The sequence below is a fragment of the Microtus ochrogaster genome, unplaced genomic scaffold (genome assembly GCF_000317375.1).
Source record: "Microtus ochrogaster isolate Prairie Vole_2 unplaced genomic scaffold, MicOch1.0 UNK60, whole genome shotgun sequence".
In the NCBI taxonomy this organism is placed as follows: Eukaryota; Metazoa; Chordata; class Mammalia; order Rodentia; family Cricetidae; genus Microtus; species Microtus ochrogaster.
This window is the reverse complement of record NW_004949158.1, coordinates 363,873-389,030: the sequence shown is the minus strand read 5'-3', so window position 1 is coordinate 389,030 and position 25,158 is coordinate 363,873. Positions and strand designations below refer to the sequence as shown.

Below are 25,158 nucleotides of genomic sequence, written 5' to 3'. Positions count from 1 at the left end.
CTGGCCGGGCTGTACGCGGGGCCCGGAGCGGCACCGCGGCCGCCCGCGCGGGGGCTCCCCATGGTGCAGCGCAGGTCGGGATGTCGAAGACGTTGAAGAAGAAGAAGCACTGGCTGAGCAAGGTGCAGGAGTGTGCGGTGTCCTGGGCCGGGCCCCCGGGCGACTTGGGCGCGGAGATCCGCGGCGGCGCCGAGCGCGGCGAGTTCCCCTACCTGGGGCGGCTCCGCGACGAGCCTGGTGGCGGCGGAGGCACCTGCTGCGTGATCTCGGGCAAGGCGCCCAGTCCGGGCGATGTGCTGCTGGAGGTGAACGGGACGCCGGTCAGTGGGCTCACCAACCGGGACACCCTGGCTGTCATCCGCCACTTCCGCGAGCCCATCCGTCTGAAGACCGTGAAGCCAGGTACGCTGTGGGCTCGGGAACCCGGGTCCTCCGGGTCCCGACTCCCTGGAGAGGGGAGGGGGAGGAGGCGGCGCCGGGCTTTCCCATTTTGCAGCTGGTAAAACTGAGCTCGGGTTGAACCGACAGCTGTGTAGGGTGTCAGGGAATTGCAATTAGGAGCTGGCTTTCTTAATCCAGCTCGGTCTCCCACCGCAGGCAAGAGTTTCTATTTGTATTTGCATTTTTATTTATTTATTTTTTATTTTTTTTTGACTAGAGAAGGCCATTCTTTTCTGTCCCCATCTGTGGAAAAGGTCCTAGATGCACGAGTCATTTCTTGGGAACGGTTCTGCTTATTCTAACGCGGAGAAAGGGCTTTGCTATGGAGACCTGTCGCTGAATCGAGTGCCTAGGTTACCACTGAAAGCTCCCGGGAGGGCTCAGCTGGCCCGGTGTGTCGTGCACAACCGCAGACGTCTGGGAGCTGACAGCCCAACTCAGTAGGTCTAGGTGGCTCAGGTGTCTGGGTACCGGCGAGGTACAGCGGGTTACCGGTGGAGCTGTTGTGTTTGAAAATACCTAGGTGCCCAACCTAGCAAATGCTTTTGTAAAGCTTTTGAATCTACAGAATTTGTTGAAGCCTTGGGTAAAAAAAGAACCCTCGTTGCCCTGGTGTCTTTGATGCTCGTAAAATGTGCCGCAAAGCACGCTACGCTTATGGCATTCTCGCTAGTTGGAAAGCATTGATCAGACTGCGTACAGTCTGGGCTGGTAGTATGTAGTAAGTTTTCTTAAGAATTTGTAAGGAGAACGTTGTTGGACCTTTCGGTGTTGGTAAAATGTGATTCTGGCTTCTGAGATGGTTGTAGACAAGAGAATTGTGATTAATTATTACTAGAAATCAAATTGTTTCTACTGAATATGCGGTGCATTTGAACATACAGGGCTGCCAAATCGTGACCCAGGCAAGATTTTGGTTTTTCCCTTTCACTACAAAATGCTAAAAATTTCTGGAGAAAATGTAATATTCTCTCTCTCTCCCCTCTTCCTCTTCTTCAGCTCACTTGAGGAATATTTCTTTAGTAGACCTTGAGCTAATTTCAACTGATGATTTGAGGCAATATATGTGTATATCGTGGGTATGTAACAGTCTTACTATCTTGAATGAAGGTTCTTTCCTGTTCTGTCATACCCATTTTAAGATCTGTGCTTTTGTGAGTTTTTCTTACTGTTAGTTTTTAGAACTTTGTCAGACTGTAAACAACCTTTTCTTTGATTTTGAGGATTGTAAGATTCTTATTTCTTCTACAACTATATATGAAGGGGGAAGGAAGGCTTTTGGGGCTGTAATTTGGCCTGTTGGCTACTGTTTGTAATACTGAAAAGATCATCCAGAAAACATTTACTAGCCACTTAGATCAGTGGTTCTCAACCTATAGGTCGTGACCCCTTGAGGGGGGTGTGTCTGAATATAAACTATCCCACACATCAGGTATTTACATTATGATTTACAACAGTTATGAAGTAGCAATGAAATACTTTTATGGTTGGGGTCACCACAACATGAGGAACTATACAGTCCTGTGACTAAAGGGTCACAGCATTAGGAAGGTTGAGAACCACCGACTTAGATGAAATCCCAGGCAGCCAGCAATGATGAGAACACGTGTATCATCACTCTGTTTTGTTTTGATCACGGGGCATTATTGAGAGACTAACAAGAAGTTAAAAACCAGCCATAGAGTTGATAGGTTGTTGAGGAAGCTGGTATATTCCAAATCATTGCGATTCTTTTAAAAGACTAGGCGGTGGCTCCTTCATAAATGCCAATCTGGCTTACAAGTTATACACTTTTCAGCTTTCACATTGAATTGGAGAAAATACCTAAGGGTTTGGAGTGTTATACAGTAGTGTTAATTAACTAACTGCATTGATCAAATCCTCTGTGCCCCAGAATATAGTCAGCATTTTTTATTAATAAAATTTTCCTTTTTTGGCAACCAAAAACCTGTCCTATTTTAATATTTAGTCAAAATAAAGGGAATAACTGGTGCCATTGGCTGCAACACATCTTATTAATAACAGTTTAATGTTGTGCTTGCTTTTTAAAATGTGCTCAGCATTGATAATTTGTAGCAGATATCACTATTTTGTGTCATTTGGGATTTGAAACTTTTCTAAGCAAATTATAATGAAAATATTTGTTAGGTAAATGACTTTCTTAAATGTTTTTGCTTAAATGTAGCATTTATAATGAAATACTAATTGTTTTGTAGGTTAAACACAAGCTCTAGTACTAGAAATTAAGAACTTGAAGAGGTTGTTTGTAGAACTTGGATTTGGTTAAAAATAGCACAAGTATATCTCCAGAGGATTCTGGATTCTATATGGTTGTGTTTTGTTTAGAAAAGCATGAAAATACTTTTAGGTGTTATAAAAAGAAACTTGCCCTGCCCCCAATCCCAGTTTATCTAAATTTTGTGAGAGAGATGAATTTAATTTAAATTCATTTTTAGCATTTAAATTTAAAGCATTATGCACTCTTGACTGGTAACTCTTCCCTGAACTGCATTCTCGAAAGTCATTTAGAAGCTAACACAGTGAAAGAGTAAAATGTGGCCATTTCCGTAAGACGTCATGTTGATAAGTGATGATCTCATACTGTCTTCTGACAGTTGTGGCAGAAGGATGAGTTGAGCTGGAGACATGGCTGCAGCAGCCCTACTTCCTAACTCCAGCCTTTTTTTTTTCTCCTGGAGATGTTCAGGGGAGCCTTGCCAATGCTGTCAATACAGGGACTTAAAGTATGTCTTTGATTTAGTTGTATTTATTTTCATTTGTTATACTTTATAATAGTTAATCAAAAATAGATCATTAAAATTTGTATCCTTCTCTGAGTTAGAGTTGGTGTTTTAGTGTTAATATAGAACTTAGCAATCAATACTTTAATATTTAAAGGTTAATCTTTAGTCCCATTTATTGCTTAGCCCAATTAGTTACTACTTTTTAAATTGTTATCTGTGGCTTGTTTTTGTTACTGTTTTTTGCAAGAGAAAAGTTGTCATTCGAATTTGAACTTTTGAACTTTGGAACACTGGTGAAACTTTTTATGGTATAATACTGTCTCTAGCATAAGTGCCTGTGATTTTACATCAGAGTATATTCTTAAACAATTTTTATTTGGATTACTATGATAATTAGGTAGTTCTGTAGAGTTTTAGAATACATAAGTACTTGCTTCTTAGTACACCTGTAAATGTTTCATCAGTTGTAAATTACACAGATTTTGTTCTAGTTAAAGATTAAGTATTGCGGGCTGGAGAGATGGCTCAGAGGTTAAGAACACTGGTTGCTCTTCCAGAGGTCCTGAGTTCAATTCTCAGCAACCACATGGTGGCTCACAACCATCTGTACTGAGATCTGGCGCCCTCCTCTGGCGTGTGGACATACATCGAGGCAGAATGTTGTATACATAATAAATAAATAAATCTTAAAAAAAAAGATTAAGTATTGCATGATAGTCTATAAGTACGTGAAATCATTGTGTGCTGCCTTAGTATGCACACAGTGCATTGGACTACCTTAACTCTACTACTGTGTCTAGGGATAAAAATCACAGGGAACATTGCGTTTAATGCAGTTAGGTGTGTGTTTATCAACTAATTTGAAACAAAGTTTGTAACATCTTAGTTAAATGCAGGTAAAAATGCTCACCACTGACCCAGGAATTATAGTGTCTAAAGGAATTACTTTAAAATGATTTCACCCCTAGAAATACATTCCCCTTTAGTGAAGAAGCTTTATTGGATGCTTAAAATAAGGAATGTGTATGATAATCCTAATAATAAGAACTCTGCTTTACTTCTCAACTCTTGGATTTTTTCGATGGTTTTTAGTTTTGTGGGTAAGTTGGAACATCATTGAAGTTTGCTTAAGTGGTTTAATATCCAAACAAGAGATGAGTAAAAGAAATGAGACTTAACTGCTAGCCTTCTAGGTTAGTAATATAACCAAGTATTCAATATCTTCAATACAATCTTTAGTTCAGTACCAACAGAAACTAGAGATTAGGTGAGGTGGCCCTTTTGTTGGATACAATTGTATCAAATTTTGATAAACCTTCATTTGAAACATTCCTGCTTTTACAGATTTTTGGTAGGAGATTTTTCCCTCTAAAGGTCTTAATTTAGGGTTCAGGTTCAGGATTCCTATGAATAATTAGGGAGTATATGCTGCAGCAACAGCTGGCATGCCGACTCTTGCTACATTGTTAATATCTTTATACTTAAAACCTATTTTCTATATTACTTTGTAGGAGTACTGTATCCAAATATCTCTCATATATTTGATTACTTTTCTGGTGTATTATACAGGTTGCCTTATTGATTGATGTTCCCTGTCTTAAGGTTTTCATTGCTTTGATGAAACACCGTGGCCAAAGCATCTTAGGAAGTGTTGAGTCTGTTTGGCTTATACTGCTACCTCTTCTGGCTCATTACTGAAAGAAGTCAGGTCAGGAACTCAAACAGGGCAGGAACCTGGAGTCAGGAGCTGATGCAGAGGCCATGGAGGGGCGCTGCTTACTGACTTGTACTCCATGGCCAGCTCAGTCTGCTTTCTTACAGAACTCAGGACCAACATCCCAGGGATGGCACCACCCACAATAGATCAATCACCAATTAAGAAAATTCCCTACAGGCTTGTCTATAGCCTGATTTTATGAGCTGTTTTCTCAGTTGAGGCTCCCTCCTCTCAAATGACTATAGCGTGTGCCAAGTTGACATAAAACCAGCCCACATATTCCCCTTAACGTTAGACAGTCTTTCTGAGGTTGATGTCTTTTAGAAATTCTTTAATTTCTTGCTGTCTTGTTATAAACACAGGTTTAGTATTTGACACTTTCAATTTTCAGGTCACTTTATTTTTGTTTTATACAAGTCATTGATAAAACTGAATTTCATGGAACACAACAACACAACACTGTGTTTCTGGAAGTACGTGTTATTTTTCCTCTGATGTGGGGAATACTTTATAAAACCACTTGTTATAGTTTAGTCATTCTTAAAAGTTTGTTCGCTAATTTATGTAAGTTAATGGTAAAACACCTAAAGTTTGTTTGAGTATTTGGTTTATAATGCTAGTGTCTCATCTTTAGGTGAATAATGTCACAGTGTCTTTAGTCTATAACCCTCCAAGTCCTTTTTGAAATTTTGTGGGTACTCAGTGTTTTGTGTTTTTGGACTGTGTTATTGTGGCACATGCCTTTAATCCCAGCACTCGGGAGGCAGAGGCAGGCGGATCTTTATGAGTTTGAGGCCAGCCTAGTCTACAAGAGCTAGTTCCAGGACAGGCTCCAAAGCTACAGAGAAACCCTTTCTCCAAAAACCAAAAAAAAAAGTCTTTTTCCTTTTCATTCTCCTTTCTCTCTTCCTCTTCCTTTCCTTGATAGGCTTTTTTTTTTTTTTTCCTGTGTATCCCTGGCTGACTTTGAACTTGTGGGAAGTTCTTCTGTCCCAACTCCTGAGAGCTTGGATCAAAAATGTGTACCACTACACTAAATAACTTCATTTTTTTTTTTTTCTGGCTCTTGGTTTTTCGAGACAGGGTTTCTCTTTGTAGCTCCGACTGTCCTAGAATTCACTCTGTAGAATTCAGGCTGACCTTGAACTCAGAGATCTTCCTGCCTATGCCTTTCAAGTGCTGGGATTAAAGATGCCCGCCACCGCCATCTGGCTTCAATAATTTCATTTTTGAACCACTCTCATATTCTTTATCAGACTACACATATGTTACCATGAATTAACTTTTTCTTTTTTCTTTTAAAATTTATTTTATATATCATTTCTCTGTCTTCATGTACACCTTTATTCCAGAAGGGGCATCAGATCCCACTATACATGGTTGTGAGCCACCATGTGGTTGCTGGGAATATAACTCATGACCTCCGGAAGAGCAGCAGCCAGTGCTCTTAACTGCTGGCCAGCCCCAACTTTTTCAGAATGTGTCTTGAAATGTTGAGAAGTATATTTCTTCAAATATTTTGGTAGGGAAGAGTGGACCCTGAATGTAAGACTGTTGCTGACGGTGCTGAGCGTTGTGCTTTGGAGACATGTGTGGTGGGAGAAAGGCAAGTCTACGCACTGCTCTTCCTGTCCTGAAAAAACCAATATTATTCTGAAAGCTTTCCTTGGAATGCTGCTTCTTTTAGAGAAAGTGAAAAATTGGCTTACAGATCATGCTTCCCCCTCAGATACCTAACGATATCCTCACAGCTTTGTCAAATGAGTCAGAAATAGTATCATTACAAAGCACATAAAATCATAAGGGCCGAGTGATTCATTGGTAAAGAATTTTTGTAGAAAAGGTTTTTATTTATTTATTTTACCTTTTCCTTACTATTTAAAACTCCCCAGGTAAGATTTAATATGAATTTTGGTGAAAACTAAATTCTGTAGTGTGCTTGTTCTAAAAAGTTACTTTGAACTGGATGTGGCATTAGACACACCTGAGTCTAGTTCTTTGAAAAGTCTGAGGTGAGAGGCTTGAGAGTTCAAAGCCAACTTGGTTTACATAGTAAGAAGCTATTTCAATGAGAGGGAGAGGGAGGGAATGGGAGGGATGGACGGGGAGAGAGCGAGAGAATGAAAACATTAGAATATCTTAGTGAGGGTTCTTGGTTCCTTGTTACAGAAAAAGGTAAATCAAATGAATAAAAGTATCTTTTAAAAGGTCTGTAAGTTGCTCACCAAGTGCTGATTTGTACCACTTTCAGAATGAGTCACCCATTCCACCCATACTGGAATCACTGCTGTGTTTTAGTAGACACCACATTAAGTGATTTGCTTACAAAATAAAATTCTAAGAAATTATTGTCAAGCAGTGTCAATAGTGAAACTTTGGATGGTTTTGATTTGTTTTTGATTTAGTAGAGTCCTGGTTACTTTTCCTTATTTTCTGACTTGGCTGGTTGGGGAAAGAATTAGGAAAAAAAATCTGTATTTATTTTGGTTTTGAAAGATAGGTTTTGGTTTAGTTGAAGAAGGACATTTTTTAGTAGTGGGTGAGATGAGAAAAACACAGTTCAGTCTATAAATTATCTATAAGGTGTTCCATTGCTATAGTTTTTATATGTGTGTATATTAAAAACACTTTACTTAATCTAGTTGGTGGCAGTACACGCCTTTAATCCCAGCATTCGAGAGGCAGAGGCAGGTGAATCTCTGTGAGTTTGAGGCCAACCTGGTCTACAAAGTGAGTTCCAGGAGAGCCAGGGCTACACAGTGAAACCCTGTCTCAGAAAAACAAAATAAGGAAACATAGCCCAAAGGCAAAGAACCACTTAGTACAAATGCACAAATCATATTTTTTATAATATTATATGATAATTGGGAAGTATATGGAAAATTATATTGTTTAAATATAGAGATAATTCTATTTTGTATTATTCCTGATAATGTTCTCTCAATTCTAACTTAAAATGTGTTTCTCCTAGTAATGATGCTGTTGGGGTTTATTTATTTATTTATTTTTTGATTTTCGAGACAGGGTTTCTCCGTAGCTTTTGGTTCCTGTCCTGGAACTAGCTCTTGTAGACCAGGCAGGCCTCGAACTCACAGAGATCCGCCTGCCTCTGCCTCCCAAGTGCTGGGATTAAAGGTGTGCGCCACCACCGCCCGGCTCTGTTGGGGTTTAATGGTATTTCTCTCTTTAGCTTAAGTCTCATTCGACTCATGATAAAGCACCACGAGTGTCCTTATTTTTGCCATAATGTTGTGCTTGCTTTGGCAGCACATATACGAAAATTTTGCCAGAATGTACTTGAAATATTACCACTAATACTAATTGTTTCTGGATAATAAACTTATTTGGGTTATTTTGGAAGCCCAACAATTTTATGCGCAAACATAGTTTACTAGTATAGTAGAAAGGGAACAGAAAACAGAGTTCCATCTTAACTTTGACTAAGTCACAGCGGATTGACTTCTAGTTACAAGGTTGGCATCATATCTTTATTTCTCCACTATCCCAGTAATTTCATGCAGCTAGTGGCTATAACGTTGTTCTGAGGAGCAAACCTCCTACCATTTCAGTCATTCCAGCATGCCCAGAGAGTATAGACTGCATGTTGCAGACCATAAATTTCAGTTGTGACATAATCTAAGCACCTGAAAAAGGGTAGTCTGTGCTTGCAGATTTAGTTACTTTGTTTTATTAACATGTATTAGAGATATTGTTTAGAGATTAAGGCATGTAAAAGGTCATATAGCTAATATTACTGTCAACTTTGTTCAGAGAAGCTTCTTTTTGCTATGTACACTGCTGCAGAGACTCATAACTGCTCAAAGTGATGAGAACATGTGATGATTGAATGCAGAGCCAAATATGGGACATGTGGATCTATGTGCCACCTTTTCCAAGGCTCAGAGGACGTAGTAAAAGGAGGCAGAGTGTAAGAACCAGATGAAGTGGTGCTGAGTGTCGAATGTTGACATCCGGTTATTGCAAAGCATTGTACTCTTGAACTCATAGCAGCTAGCATCTGTGATTATCTGTACAAGATCGGCTTGACTATGTCCCGTGTCCCATTGTGGACTGGGAGGCGTTTTTGGAGGCCCTACCCCTTCCTGAAGATATATGCAAAACTAATGGTTGCTAAATCATGAAGAGACATTCTTCAGTGGTGTGGCCACTTGTTTTGATGCCTATGCTCTTGTTAAGTATCTCATCCATTTTTCTATAAGCAACCCTAATTCAATGGGTCATCAAAAGAAAAAAAAAGAATTAAAGAGGGGAGTTAAATTTTCCTACTATAATTTAGTTAGGAAGTTTTTAATTTTGTTTTTATCATGGAATAGGAATGAATTAGACATTTTGCTTTTAATTATTAGGGTCTGTTCGGTTTAGAGAATATCCATTCTGTGCTGGGTAGTTTAATGCCTACTTGATAAAAGTTGGAGTCACTTGGGAAGAGGTAACCTCAGTTGAGGAAATGCCTCTCCAGATTGGCCAGTGAGAAAGCCTGTGCTGTTTTTTTCTTTGATTGAAAATTGTGATGTGGGAGGGCCCAGCTCACCCAGGGAGGGCAGTGCTACTCCTGGGCTGGTGGACCTGGGCAGTATTGGAAAGCAAAGTGAGCTAGCCCTGAGGAGCAAGCCAGTAAGCAGCACTCCCCATCACCTCTGCATGAGTTCTGCTCCAAGTTCCTGCCCTGACCTCCTTCAGTGATGACTGAGCTGTGGAATTATAAGCTGAAATAATCCTTTCCCTCCCCAAGCTGCTTGGCTTTATCACAGCAGTAGAAGCACTAACGAAGACACCTTCTTAATGTCTTGGATTTGCAATATGAATAATAGCATCTACTTAACAATTCTGGCATTTTACACTCTTTGTTATTCCTATGTTTTTTTGCAGAGAGTTTTAATCATAATTATTTTCCTTCCAGAAAGCTTGTGAGGGTCTGGCTTTATATTTTTATTTATATTTATACAAATATAAAAATTGGATTTTACTCTACATGATGCTATTTAATAAAGTAATTTTATGAATTGAAAATATATTAAGGGTGAAACCCTGTCTCAAAAAATATATATATATTAAGGAAAAAAGACAAGTTTTTATTAGCAAATACTTTATTTTTCTGAACTTAAATAGAATAGCTTTGTTTTTTTTTCTTTTGAAAAAATAACTTTTAAAATTGTGCTTGAATAAAGTAGTCCTAGAGAAATATTGCTGTTTGGATCTAATCATTCAGACTAATTATGCACAGGAAACTTGTGATAAATGGCTTAGATCTCAGCAGGAAACATGAAAAAATTCAACACCAAAGAAAAAACTCAATTCATATGCCAATTTTGAGAATCCTGTAGCAAGACAGACAGGAAAGGAATCTCTGGACCCTTTAGAAATGAGGGTCAATAAAGCTTCTCATCTTTTCTTATGGTGCCCAGTAACAAACCATGGAGGGGCTTTGATGTACTCCGTGCTCATCTCTTTGAGCCATTGCTCAAAAGAGAGGGCCATGGTGTACAGTGATTGGACAGGCTGGGATAACATGGTCATTCTTGCAACTACGTATAGATAGTACAATATCATTAAAGCAGAACTCCACGAATGGAAAGAGGAGGGGGTTCCACAAAGGAAGGGCTGCTAAGCTGACAGCATGGGATGTAGCCGCTTTTCAAACACTTAATGTCTGCTACTTTGAAGCCAAGAGCTGGACCTAATTGAGATAAAACTAATTTAAACAAACAAACCAAAAATCACATATATGCTATAGGACAAAGCTGAGACCAATTTTGTCAAATATTTTGCTCAAATGTTATTGCATTTGATGTTTTTAAATCTGAAAACTGCTTTTATATAAAAATTTAGAAGTTTGGTTGGCGAGATGGCTCAGCTGGTGAAAGTGCTTCCCCAACAATCCTGTGAATTTGATCCCTGGGACCTAAAGGGTACAAAGAGCCACCTCCCTCTTATATCATCCTGATAGCTATGTAGTTGAGCGCGCGCACACACACACACACACACACACACGCGCGCGCGCGCGCGCGCGCGCGCACACACAATAATTACGAAATTATTTTTGGTCTGGAGGGAACAGCTTAACAGTAAGAGCTCTGCCTGCTTTTCCAGAGGACCCAGGTTAGACTCCTCAGCCCCCACGTGACAGCTTTCACCTGTCTGTGACTCCAGTTCCAGGGGATCCAGCAGCCTCACACAGACTTACATGAAGACAAAACACCAATGCATATAAAATAAAAATAAATTATAAAAACGTTATTTTTATGTGTATGAGTATTTTGCCTGTATGTTTTTCTGTGCACCATGCTGCATTCCTGGTGTCAAAGAGGCCAGAAGAGGGTGTCAAATCCCCAGGAACTGAAATTATAGAAAGTTATGAGCTGCTATGTGGGTGCTGGGAACTGAATTTGGGTCCCATGGGAGAGTAGTCAGTATTCGTAACCGTTGAGCAATCTATCCAGATTCCCAGCCACCTTTTGTGACAGTATCTTGCCGTTTAGCCCCGGCCAGCCGGGAACTCGCTATGTAGACTAACTAGGTCAGCTTCTAACTGTACCTGGCTTCCTGCAATGAAAAAATTTTAAAACAGTTGCTTAGAAAATTGAGGTGCTGCCGGGCGGTGGTGGCGCACGCCTTTAATCCCAGCACTCGGGAGGCAGAGGCAGGCGGATCTCTGTGAGTTCGAGACCAGCCTGGTCTACAGAGCTAGTTCCAGGACAGGCTCCAAAGCCACAGAGAAACCCTGTCTCGAAAAACCAAAAAAAAAAAAAAAAAAAAAAAAAAAAAAAGAAAATTGAGGTGCTGATGCTTGGGTATGTTCAGCCGAGACATACTACCTATAAGTGTTCTCACGCAAAAACAAAATCCACATAATACCAAATGAGACTCCACATCAGGGCTTCTTGTTCTAGAGTAGATGGAATGCTTTGGTGGATCATTAAATAATAACTCGGTAGTGAGAAAATGACCTAGTTCAAAAATGACGTTGGCCTGAGTCTGAAAAAGCATGGGATAAAACCGGACTTGCTGAACATAGCGGACAATGAGGACTACTGAGAACTCAAGAACAAGGGCAATGGGTTTTTGATCCTACTGCACGTGCTGGCTTTGGGGGGGCCTGGGCAGTTTGGATGCTCAACTTACTAAACCTGGATGGAGGTAGGCGGTCCTTGGACTTCCCACAGGTCAGGGAACCCTGATGGCTCTTCAAGCTGATGAGGGAGAGGGACTTGATCGGGGGAGGGGAAGGGAAATGGGAGGCGGTGGCGGGAAGGTGGCAGAAATCCTCAATAAATAAATAAATTTAAAAAAATATAAAAAAAATAAAACTTAATATTATTATCCATTTTGAAAATTAAATTCTAAACTAATTGCTTCTCAGTGTTTTGCTTTTAAAGCAATAGTTTTTTTAGGCATAAATTGAAACACTATCGCATTATTTCTCAAGGTTCCTGTACTGACTAATTTTATGTCAGCTTGACACAAACTACAGTTATCTGAAACCTCAATTAAGAAAATGTCTTTTTAAGATCTAGCTGTAGGACATTTTCTTAATTAGTGATTGTGGGGAGACCCAGCTCATTCTTGGTGAGGCCATTTCTGGGTTGGTAGCCCTGGGTTCTAAGAAAGCAGACTGTGCAAGCCATGGGAAGCAAGCCAGTAAGCAGCACCCCTCCATGGCCTCTGCATCAGCTCCTGCCTCTAGGTTCATGCTCTGTTTGAGTTCCTGTCTTCTACTTCCTTCAGTGATGAATGATGATGTGGAAGTGAAGCCAAATAAATCTTTTCCTCCTCAAGTTGCTTTGGGTCATGGTGTTTCATCATAGCAATATCAACCCTAAGATAGTTCCCTAATTTTACCTTTTAAGCATGTTCTCATAGCAGTTATATATAAGTGAACCTACTGACTCCTAACTTAGTAACACTGCTTAAAGTAAAATATAACGTGTTACCCTTTAATAACCAAAAAGCAATTCTTTTGTTAAATTTACTTTTTCCTTGGCCTCTACTGGGCAAATGGAGATACTTCAAGAAAGAATGGAGAGCCTAAGAGAGGGTTAGATGCTCGCTTTACTGGGTTTTTAAAAATTGGTTTTAATTTTATACTGGTTTAATATTTAATTAAAGTATTAATATTTTCAGATTTTTATGATACAAAATGATTTTATTTTTGAGAAATAATACTGTGTAGCCCAGGCAGCCTTGAACTCATGATCTTTTTGTTTGCAATTATGTCTCCTGAGTGATAAAATTACAGGTCTGTGCCACCATGCCTGACTATAAACAATAATTTAAATATTAATCTTTATTCACAGAGGAGTTTTGCCCAGTCATCCGATAGCTAGATCTTTAGTAGACATTAAATGTTCAGAGATTATTGGTGAATATACATATGTAATGATTGTATATACAAATGAACATCTTCGTCTGGGCGTGAAGGCACACGTCTGCAATCCTAGTACTTGGTTGAGATGCAGGCATGAAGGTCAGGAGTTTAAGGTCAGCCTTGGCTCCATAGCAAATTCTAGGCCAACCTGGGATGAGTGAGATCTTGACTCGAAAACAAAATTTCCCAAACATCTCCTAATGTTCTCCCCGACCCCCCAAAAAAGTTTAACAAAAATGAAACATCTTTGGATTGGGTATGATTCACTGATAAGAATCAAACAGAGATTTATGGGGCTTTTTTTAGATTAATTTATACCTTCTAGGCATGTCTTTTGGCCATATTTGGAAAATTACTGCTTCTGTTGCAGAAGCCTGGAATGATTAGAGTTCTCTAACATTAATTTCATATACTGACTAGTTGAGCTATAGAATCTGTTTCAATAATTCATTCTTTCTTACCTCTGTTCACAGAACTGTATCTTATCCCATTTTAGTAATTTTGGGTAGAATATTTTGTCAAAATTCTATTGTTTGAGCTCATGGTTCTATTTACCAATTTAAATATTTGTTTTAGGATAGAATGCAACTAATGAAAGTTTTAACTTTTTTTAAATAGAGTTAGAGCCAACCAGAGCTGTCTCATGATGTAGTAATAAGTAAAAAAGAAACTCAACTTCTTTTTGGTTGGCAACCTCATGTTCCGACCACTGTGCTGCAAATCTAAGACTCTTCCACCCTGAGACCTTGTCATGGCATACCAGTTGTTCTGTCTGATGTGGTTTATAAGGACATAAATGGTGGCATTCACATCTTCCTGTAGAGAAATTAAGAATTGTACCTCCTTTTATACACAAGGAAACAGAGGTTCAGAGAGATTAACACATTAAAGTTCTCACAGTGAGAACTATGAACAGGAACATCATTAGGCCTTCATTTTTCATTTATTGGGTAAAATATTAGTTCATTATGTCTGAATAAAGCTGCTTTCCCCTACAGTTTTGAATTGAGTGGGTGTTAAATGTAGTAAAACATTGGGCGAATGTTAAACTAAAATAAAAGGTTCATTGTTTGATTCTGTTTCTGAACAAAGTTTGTGGTAGTACAGTTTAATTTGGCTAAACTGAAGAGTTGTTCATAAGGATTATTAATCAAATAGAAAATAAGATTAAATTATTGCTACATTTAAAAGTGAATGGTTTAAGCAGTTATATTGAAAACCTGGATATTTTAAATAACCTACTTGAGATAACTGTATACTTGATATTGGAATTAATACTTTTCCTGTATTTCCTGTCCCCTTGCTATAAAATTTACTATGTAGGTGTCTGTTAGCACACTTATCCTAAGACTGATAGCCTAGAAAATAATGAACATAAGATTGATAACATTTTGAAATTAGTGGTCTTTTCTAAGTATACAAATTCTTCTCAAAGTATATTTTGCTTAATAAAATGCATCCAATCTAGAGAGAATAACTCATTGTATTCAAGCAGACCCCTCCTGCAGTCTCCAAGTACTCTACACTAAGATGGACTCTTTGAAGAGGTAGTTCAGAGCAGCTGCGGCATCGCTGCCTCCTGTTCTTTGTGCTGTTAGATTTTCTGTTGGGCTTAAAGGTCATCATCAACTGGAAGGAACTACATCCATCCAATTCGTACCCTGAGTCTAAAGAGAAAGTTGAAATCTTAGCAGTGACAGAGTGTGGACTAGAACCCAGATCATCTCATTCCTTTTATTGTTTGGTTTCTGGTATAAGATTTCACATGCAAAGTTGATAAAACATGAGATTCCTCAAGGAGTCTGTATTATTTTAGAATGAAGTGTTATGAACTAAACCTGTTTGTTGAGGCTGTCTGAATTCATTAGTGTAGTTAGATGCAGTGGTAACCCAGAAGTTGGAGCACATGAAATAATTTAAATTAATGTATGCTATAAGTTTTCAGGGCATTTTTAGCCTGACATACTGGTATAGCTTATGCCTTCGGGGTAGTATGGCCATAGATCCCATACATTTAAACTAGAATGAGATCAAACTCTTGAGAGATACTATTTACATTTTTAAGTTTTGTGATTTTATTTTTGATCATAAGCATTTTGAAGGGATTGTGGCTCTTTGTACATGGAGTTCCCTTTTATTTCTGTGGACATGCACTAAGCTCCACAGCTTGGAGAGCTGGAGAGTGCTGGGCATTGTAGAACATTGTTGCACCTCCAGCCTGTGCCTTTAGGAAGCCTTACAGTGCAGACCACAGATCTGACTCTGTCTGCTGCTCACAGCCTGACCCTCCCTGCTGGCTTTGATCAGCTGCCTGTTCTCTCTACTCATCTCTCCAGCTTTGTTTTCTCCTTACTCAGATTGTTTCTCCCACGTTTCTCTGCTTTCCAGAGAAAACACTGACTTTGTATCGCTCTCATCAGTCTATTGAAGTGAATCGTCAGTCTCTGGGTCAGGTAGAAACGCAGGTTAAAGGTATTCTTTGTTATGTTGGTCCTGGCTGAGATACACATACATAAAAATGCATACACTTTAATATTTTAGTTTTGCATTAGAAAATGTTCTGGAAGCCAAGTTTCAAGGCAGTATTTTACTTTTATTTGGAACCCTTGTTTTAGTGGATCAGACTAGACTATTTCATAAGTCCCTCCTTTTAAAGTCACCTTTAAAAAGAGAAATGTTTGGAAATGGATCTTTGAAATGAATCTCTAAGGATAATTTCTTTTTTTTTTTAGTTTTTTTTTTCCGAGACAGGGTTTCTCTGTGGCTTTGGAGCCTGTCCTGGCACTAGCTCTTGTAGACCAGGCTGGTCTCGAACTCACAGAGATCCGCCTGCCTCTGCCTCCTGAGTGCTGGGATTAAAGGCATGCGCCACCACCGCCTGGCCGATAATTTCTTACTGAGTAAAAATTGCCAAGTCTGCTTATTAATCCAGTATTAAAATGTTACAGGGTGTATGAAAATTTCATTAGCCCTGTTTGTGTGGCATTTGTTTCAGTTAGGTGGTCAGGGAGGGCCTTCCCAAGCGTTTGTATAAACCACGCGTTGAAATAATAGAAGGAAGTCTGCTATGTGAATGTTTCTAAGCAGAGGGAACTATTAGATTCACTACAAGAATCTAATCCAGGAAAGAAACAGAGAGACGAGTGTGGCTAGCGCCGAGGAAGTGAAGTGAAGCTTGGAGGCTGAAGAAAGAGACAGGTGTCTGTGGAGGTCTGCAGACCACAGGACCTTTGGAAGAGCAGGCGATGCTCTTAGACTAATGGAGACCTTTTAGGTTAGAAGAAAATTAATGATGGATTGGATTTTTATTAAGAGTAGTATCAGTGAAATGGTGGGTAGATTTGAAATACATGTTTTGAAAGAGGAAATGACAGGACTGCAGGTAGGGAAAGGAGAGGATTTAAGTCAGGATGATGTTTAGGGTTTGGCTCTAGGCAGCTAAGTGGGTGGTGTTGCCATTTTCAGGAATAGGAAAAACTGGAGGTTGGGTAGAATGATCAAAGTTAAGTTTCTCTGTCTCTCTCTCTGTGTCTCTCTCTCTCTCTGTCTCTCTCTCTGACAGATGTATATCCAACATTTAGCTTACTTTACTAATTTATGTAGAATACATTCCTTTATTCATCCATTAGTCTAATTTATTTTTTATGCCTTTAAATGTAAATTGCCATCATCAATGCCTTTCTTGAAGGAAAACTTTTGTTTTCCCCTCCCTATCCCCACCCCCCCAATTTACAGGTGCAAAATATAAGGTTTGCAGGAAACCATGCTCAAGTTCTTGTATCTAGTAGTTATTGGTAGATCTAGGATAAGCATGTAGCGTATCATTAATCTAGAACTCTAATTTGATTATATTTTAAAATTAAGAATAAAAATAGGTGTTAGAGAGATGGCTTAGTGGTTAAGAGCATTGCCTGCTCTTCCAAAGGTCCTGAGTTCAATTCCCTGTGCATGTATATGTGTGTGCATGTGTTTGTAGACTGAAAGGTGTCATCCTCAGTGCTGTCTATCTTCTTTGAGACAGGGTCTCTCACTGACCCGTAGCTTACTAATGAGGTTAGATTGTCTAGTTGTCAAGCCCTAGGAATCTTCCTGTTTCTGTGTCCCTAACACTAAGATTACAATGCCACCACACTGACATTTTTATGTGGGTTCTGGCACTTGAACCCAGGCTCTAGTTTTTTATAAGGCAAGAACTTCATTGACTGAGTCATCTTTCCAGCCATACGAGCGGATGTTTAAAGGTCTCTTTAAAAAAATGACAAGTAAAAAATGAATGGCTTTAGGTTAATTAAAACATAGTTACTTGTACTTTGAGAACAAAGTCCATTGGAGTAAGATGGGCTGCATCTAAGAAGCTGCCCATAAACTGAATGTATTACATAAAGTTATCATATGTGATTTTTTTTGACATCCAAATTCTTCCATGTGAAATACTTTTAAAGTCTTTACAGTTAACTTCTGGGGGCTTGTAGTTTGGTCAGAATTAGATATAGTGTGGCCAGAAACAAGTCTGATGTCAGAGATAACTTAAATGTTGGCATCATTGCCACTAAGGAGAGCTGTCTTAGGGTAGACTTTAGTATGACTGTAAAGTGAAATTAGCATTTAGAACCTCTCAATTATCCCCTTTGACCTTTGATAGTTTTTCTTGTTATTATTCTCTATGCCCTGATTCCAGAATGTCTAGTCTCCCCTGTCTTTGATAGGCAGTTAACAATAGGCATTTACCATCATATACTAGGTAGTTATTAGCAAAATTATCTGATTAACATAGTCTATACTAAACTGGTGCAAGAAATTACTTCTGTTAAACCTGCTTGTGTATATTTTCCTGTTAATCTCCTCAGTAACTACAAATAATGGGATTTTGAATGCCATTGTTGCAACTTTCCTTTAAACTACACCACTAAACTAATTCTGTCTAATATAATGGGTTTTAGGAAGTGTAAGGAAAATATGTATGGTTCCTATCCCTGTCTTCATCGTCATTTAAAAAAAAATCATTTCTACTTTATTACTTGACTATTTCCTTTCTCCATATATATCCCTGTTTTTGGTTCTTAAAGTCATCGATTATTTTGGATTATTTACTAAATTGTTAACTATATAGAAAACTTTGAGCTTTCCCCTTATACCAAATTTTAATTTTATGTGTATGGATGTTTTGCTTGCATGTACATATGTGCACTATTTGTGGGTCCAGTGCTTTCAGAGGTTGGAAGAATGCATCATTTGTGGGGGCTTCAGAAAAGACTTCTTTCTTAAATTCAGCAAGAACCAACTATCCACACCTAGCCTCCTCCTGTCTTAGTGTAGTGTTTGTGTTTGGTGATACAGTGTAAATACTTGATTAGACTATGCAGAGACACCTGATTACTCTTACACAGAATATTTTAGTGAATCATTTGGTAGCTAATGAAAATTTGAAGAATAATGATCAATACGGTAAACATTAATATTTTAACAGACATGTTAAAGAAAACTCCCAAGACTTTAAGGTGAATTATACCGTAGGCACAATGTATATTGCAGTGCATTTGTCAAAGCTGCATCATTGTTAATGGGGGAAATTAATTTTGGTAGATAAAGCTATTATGTAACTTTTGAAATATTTTGTAAAGACATTTGGCTTAACTAGTGCTGTACTTTGGTTAACTATTTTTTTTTTTTTGCAATAAATTCTGTAACTCTCTTAATTAAGTGTAAGGTAGGGGAGATAGCCCAGTTGGTAAGGAAAACATGAGGGCCTAAATTTGATCCTCCAGAATCCATGATAAAAAAAAAAAATCCAGGTGTGGTAGTGTGCCCTTGTAATTTCAGTGCTGGGGAAGTAGAACAGGGTGAATCCCTGGGGCTTGCTAGTCAGTCAGCCTAGACCACTTTACGAACTTCTGGACCAATGAGAGGCACCATTTCAAAATATGTGTGTATGTATGTATATATATATATATATGTACATATGCATATATGTATGTATGTACATAGCTAAGAATCATACCTGAAATTGTTCTTTGGCTTTCACATGCATGCATACATGTATACACAGGTGTACCATTACATACTTACCTATACACATACATACATATATATATGCACAAAGTAATGTAAAGTTTAAGAATCTTGTTTTTTAGGATTCTCAAATCATTAGTTATATGATTATAAGTCTGAATTAAGTTATTTAATATCCATTCACTATTTTTATGAATAATTTAAGTTAATTAAAAAATTACATATCTGTGGCTCTGGAATGGTAGCTCAACAGTTAAGAGAACTGGCTGCTTTTCCAGGAGACCTGAAATTTGATTCCCAACACTCACATGGTAGCTTATAATCATCTCTGACTCTGGTTCCAGGGGACCCAACACTTTCTTCTGGGTCCCAAGGGTCAGGCATGCCCATGGACAATATATACATGTAGGTTTTACCCACGCATAAAATAATAATTTATAGTCGTGTACATGTACACATGTCTGAGTATGGATTTGTGCATGTGTGTTCAGTGCTTATGGAGGCATGTCCCTAGAGCTGGGTGCAGCCTGCCATGGGTGCTTGAAGAGGACTCGTGTCCTCTGCAACAACAGTGCATGCTTTTAACTGCTGAGCTATCTCTCCAGCCCTCCATTCCATAGTTTTACGTCCTTTTAACTGCTGAGCTATCTCTCCAGCCCTCCATTCCATAGTTTTACGTCCTTGTGGATGAGATGAACTTAGTTGGGGGGGGGGGTTAGAAAAATAGTCAATACCAGAACTATTTAGAGTTCTTTTTTTTTTTTTTTTTTTTTTTTTGGTTTTTCGAGACAGGGTTTCCCTGTGGCTTTGGAGCCTGTCCTGGAACTAGCTCTGTAGACCAGGCTGGTCTCGAACTCACAGAGATCCGCCTGCCTCTGCCTCCCGAGTGCTGGGATTAAAGGCGTGCGCCACCACCGCCCGGCTCTATTTAGAGTTCTGAACAATTCATTTTATTTCAACTTAATATTTGTTGAGTTATTACTCTGCCTGGTAAGTACAAGGGGACCACTTGAGTAGGATTCCTGAGTTAATGCGGGAGAGAGAGTCTTAGGACTATTTTGTACTTGAGTAGGATGTGGGCCAAAGAGGAGGGGAAAACATGAGATTTTAGACAAAACGAAGATTGGGAAAGTCCTAAGAGCAAGATTAGAAACTGTCATTGAAGAATGGTAGGGGAACTCTTTTAGTTCAGTAATAGAATTGTTCTATTAGTTTCCTTGCTGCTATGATGATGATGATGATGATGATGATGATGATGATGATAAAATTTGTTGACATGAAAAATTCAAGTTATTATCTTAGAATTTTAGAGGTAAAAAAAAATCTAAATGTATAGCCTGGTGTGGTATTGCATGCCTATAGCACTAGCATTTGGAGACAGATGTAGGACAATCTGTTTAAGCCAGTCCTAGCTACCTAGTAAGTTTGAAGCCAACCTGGCTTGTATGAAACCGCCTTAAAAAAAACCCTGAAATGAAGTAGTTTAAAATGTATGTGGACAGATTGTATCCCTTCTGGAGGCTCTAGGGAAAACTCTCGTTTCTTTTTTCTACCCCTGCCCCCAAGCTTATAGGGTCTCCTGCATTTCTTGGCTTGTGGCTCCTTCATCTACTTAAACTACATCCCTCTAACCCAACCTGTGAGTTGTGACCCCTTTGGGGGTCAAAAGACTGTTTCACAGGGGTCATCTAAGACCATCTGAAAGCATAGATATTTACATTACAATTAATAACAGTATCAAAATTACAGTTATGAAGTAGCAATGAAGATGATTTTATGGTTGGGGAGTCACCACAATATGAGAAACTTTATTAAAGGGTCACAACATTAGGAAAGTTGAGAACCATCTAGCCTTTGCTTTCTTCATCATATCCCCTTTCCTCTGACCTTACCTCCTCTTAAGGACTCTCATTATTATATATGCTTGTAGGATAAACTCCCCACCTCTGGTTCCTTAACTTAGTCACGTCTACCAAGCCCCCTTTGCTATATCTGATAGTATACATAGGTTGTTGAGATGAGGACATTGACATCTGTAGGGGGCTATTTTCTAGCGTATTGCAACAATCAAGAGAGACTTGATAATTGGTTTCAAATATCTGAAGGAAGGACTGACATATGGAAGAAGGACTATACTTTTTCTGTGTGGTCTCAGGGATAGAATTAGAACCAGTGGGTGGAAATTATAGAGACAGATTTGTACTCACTTTAAGAGAACTTTGTAAGGGAGCTGTGAGGATGGAGTGGGCAGTCTTAGAACAAAGCAGCATGTCCTAGACACTGGCAGTGTTGAGCAGGGAGTGAAAGACCTCTTACTGGTTGTCATAGAGGGGATTTAATGAATTTAAGACCAAGTAATTAGAACTAAGCGAACTTTACACCCTTGCCTGTCCTGAGTTCAGGTGATTCTGCACATCCCAGTGTGTTAGCATTTGGATATAAAGCATAGCCTCTCAGAATGGCATTCAACTTTGACTCCATTGTTGCCTGTTGTTTCCTGCTCCCACTTCAACAAACAAAAGGCTCAGAGCGAGGACTTAAAAAGATCAATAGATTTAAGGATTTACTGCTGAGACAGTGACTCACTTTTATATGATAAAGTTCTTGTAGGTTCAGTCTTTTTATTTTGTTTTGTTTTGTTCGAGAAGTGGGGGTCTCATGTTTTTCCTCCCTCTCAGGTACTGGGATTATGCATCTGTACCGTACCTGGGTATTCCTCCCCCCCCCATTTTTTTTCCCTTTTTTCCTCTGTCCCCTCCTTATGTAGTTCTGTAGCCCAGGGTGTCCTGAAATTTATATCTTCCTGCCTCTGCTTCTTTCCTGAGTAGATATAGGCTTTATTCCTTGTTTACTTTAACATATTAAAAAATAATTCTCTTACTTGAGGTGAAAAAAGGGAAGACTTTGAAAAAACAAAATAGATACAATCCTTAAAAGTTATTTAGAAAGGAGTTTAATTTTTAAAAATCTATTTTTTGAGAACTTGTACACACAATATATTTTGATCATGTTTACCTCCCATAGCATTCCTCCAATTCCTCTGGGATCCCCTCCTACATCCCTTTCTCAAACTTATGTTTCTTCCTCTCTCTCAGTTTTAAAATAGTCCTCTGAGTCCAGTCAGTGTTGCTCAGCTATGCATGGGTGTGGGCACATCCACTGGAGCAAGGCTAACTTACCAGGGACCACACCCCTAAAGAAAACTGACTCTCACTTACAGCTACTATTGTCAATGCCTCCTCATGGGAAGGAATTTGAAAATCTTAATTTTTCAGCTTTCTAGAGAGAAGTTAATTTTTGCAATTCAATATACTGTTGTAATAACTGTAAATGAATTTATTCATTTATGTTAAATACTATATTTTATTCCATAACCAACCAATTCCAGTTCATCTTAGAGAGTTCAATTGGTAAATCTCATTTTTAGTAGTTGTTTATTATCAAGTAGTACTGGAAGATCAATACTGAATCTCAGAAATCCAAGTCAAAAGTTTACATATTGTTGAGGGGCTTTTAGACTTCTGGGGGTCAATGAAGACATCATTGCTCCTGAAAAAGCTTACATGTTTTTAGACTGCCATAATGCATATTTTTTTTTTTTACATTTTAAATAACTCTGTAGATTAAAACTTTTGAGAGGTCTAATTTTTTTGGGGGGTGGGTGGGAAGTATTTTTGATGAAATAGAGCTAAACTGAACATTCTTTCTAGCCAGCTTGGCATAGTATAGCATCATGACGTTTAGACCCTGCCACCAAAACAGCAACAGCAACAAGCAACAGAAAACCAAAAACTATTGCGTGTCATGTTTTTTATTAATATATGACTTTGGTAACAGTACACAGAAACTTCCATTGTTTCTCTGATTCCACTTTATTTCACACTGGATCCCCTCCCCCATTACATCGACACAACATTTAACAGTGTAAAGAGATCTGTCTGCTTGACCTTGAAATAAGTAGTATTAGAAAGGGCACTAAGAAGTTGTTTTATATAACTCCCAGTTTTAAACAGTCAAATGGTCTAATTTGGTATAATAGAATTTTAAAAATGTAGATTCTAAATCATTTCCTAAAATTTAGGCATTAGGGATTTAAACTTTGAAGCCGCATAAAGATTAGTGAATGTACATTTTCTGTGATGAGGGTCCATAAACTTTTATCATTTCTTTTTATAAATTATCATTTAAAATATTTTGTGCCAAGTTTATCATAAGCACTATGCCCAGCTTTCTCAATTTACAATTCATTGTGTGTGTGTGTTTATGTTCCCATGTGTATGTGTTTGCACTTGGATATACTTGGATATATGTGCATTGAGGTCAACCTCAGGTGGTGTTCCTCAGGAAACACCTCCCCCTTTTTTTTGAGTCAGTTAGGCTAGGCTGGCTTGCTACCAATCCCCAGGGATTGTCCTGTCCCCCGCTACCACTTTCCCCTCCTCAGGGTTGGAATTACATGAGTGCACCACTGTCCCAGACATTTTTATGTAAGTTTTCGGAATTGAACCCAGGTTCATGTGCTTACAGTTGAGCTCTTGCCAGCCTCTACTGTATAATTCTTACATACTTGATTTTTTGTTTTATCTGGAGCTTGTAGGAAGTAACCAATCTTAAAACAGAAAGGGAACTGTTTTACTGTTGAAAGATGGATGCCAGTTATTGCTACTGTAATTAAATAGATCCACACAACATTCTCACTACTTTAGGGAGGATCTCAAGGTCAGTATCTATATACAGTAAATCAGCTGTTTGAAACTATAGCCTTGTAATTCTTTATTTGTATTTCTAAGTACATTTTCGTCTTTCTCTCATTTATATTCTATCTTGCCTAAAAGAAAATCTGTTTGTATTTAGATTTGATATTCTTACTGATTGATTTGTATGATTTGTCAACTTGGATGCAAGACTGACTTCCTCCTTAGATTGCATATTTATTTTGTACCTTTTCCTTCTATCATTAGTGTAACTGAGTCTAATGCTGTGGATAAAACATGCCCGGACTGAGTCTCTCTTTGCCCTTTTATTGTTTGCAGAGGAGTGAACACAATAGTAATTATTGCTTTTGTGTTTAATTTAAATTTTTAATGCTTTATTTATATATCTATTTGTAAGGTCAGTTCTGTCCTTCCACCTGTGTATTGAAGTAAGGTGTGACAGAGGCACCTTTGCTCTCTGAGCCATTTTACCAGCCTTAGTTGAGATTTTTTTTTCCTGATAAAGCTATGTAGCTAGAAGTAAAAGAGATCCCATGTATTTTAATTTTTTTTTTGTAGTTTTCCACAATGGTAAACTTCTTATAAAAGTGTATTGCAGTATTACAGAAATCTGACCTTGATTGCAATATGCAATATTATCAGATGTTCCTAGTTTTACTTGTATGTGTGTGTTTTTAGTTTTCAGTACGTTTGTTACTTGTGTAGGTTTGCATGCCTTCCACTGTTGTCGATGTTTGGAACAGTTCCATTACCAACAACAACAGAAAAGTTCCTCCTATTGGTCTTTTATAATCACAAAATCCTTTTTATCTCTTGTCATTTTTATTACTTTATAACTTAAACAATGTTATGTAAATGAAATCATGCGATATATAATCTTTTGGGGTTTATTTTTACACATAGATATAAATTTTTTTATCATATTTATCTTCTGCTCTCCTCCAGTTCCCTCCCTCTTCTGACCCAGACCCTCCATTACTTTTGTGGGTTTTGAAAAACTAATTAGCTAATAAATTTTGATCACCCAGTAAGCTTAATTAAGATTGCTTACAGAGCCGGGCGATGGTGGCGCACACCTTTAATCCCAGCACTCGGGAGGCAGAGGCAGGCGGATCTCTGTGAGTTCGAGACCAGCCTGGTCTACAG

The 25,158-nt window shown here is 38.5% G+C and overlaps 1 protein-coding gene across 2 annotated transcripts in view; it reads left to right on the top strand.

Moving 5' to 3' along the window:
- The first annotated feature begins 80 nt into the window (after positions 1–80).
- The window catches only part of Magi3 (membrane associated guanylate kinase, WW and PDZ domain containing 3), a 200,779-nt gene continuing 175,701 nt past the window's right edge, over positions 81–25,158 (top strand). For both annotated transcript variants that reach the window (XM_005369757.3, XM_005369758.3), the window contains exon 1: positions 81–402. In XM_005369757.3, the coding sequence (XP_005369814.1) occupies positions 81–402 (322 nt within the window). The remainder of the gene's footprint in view (positions 403–25,158) is intronic.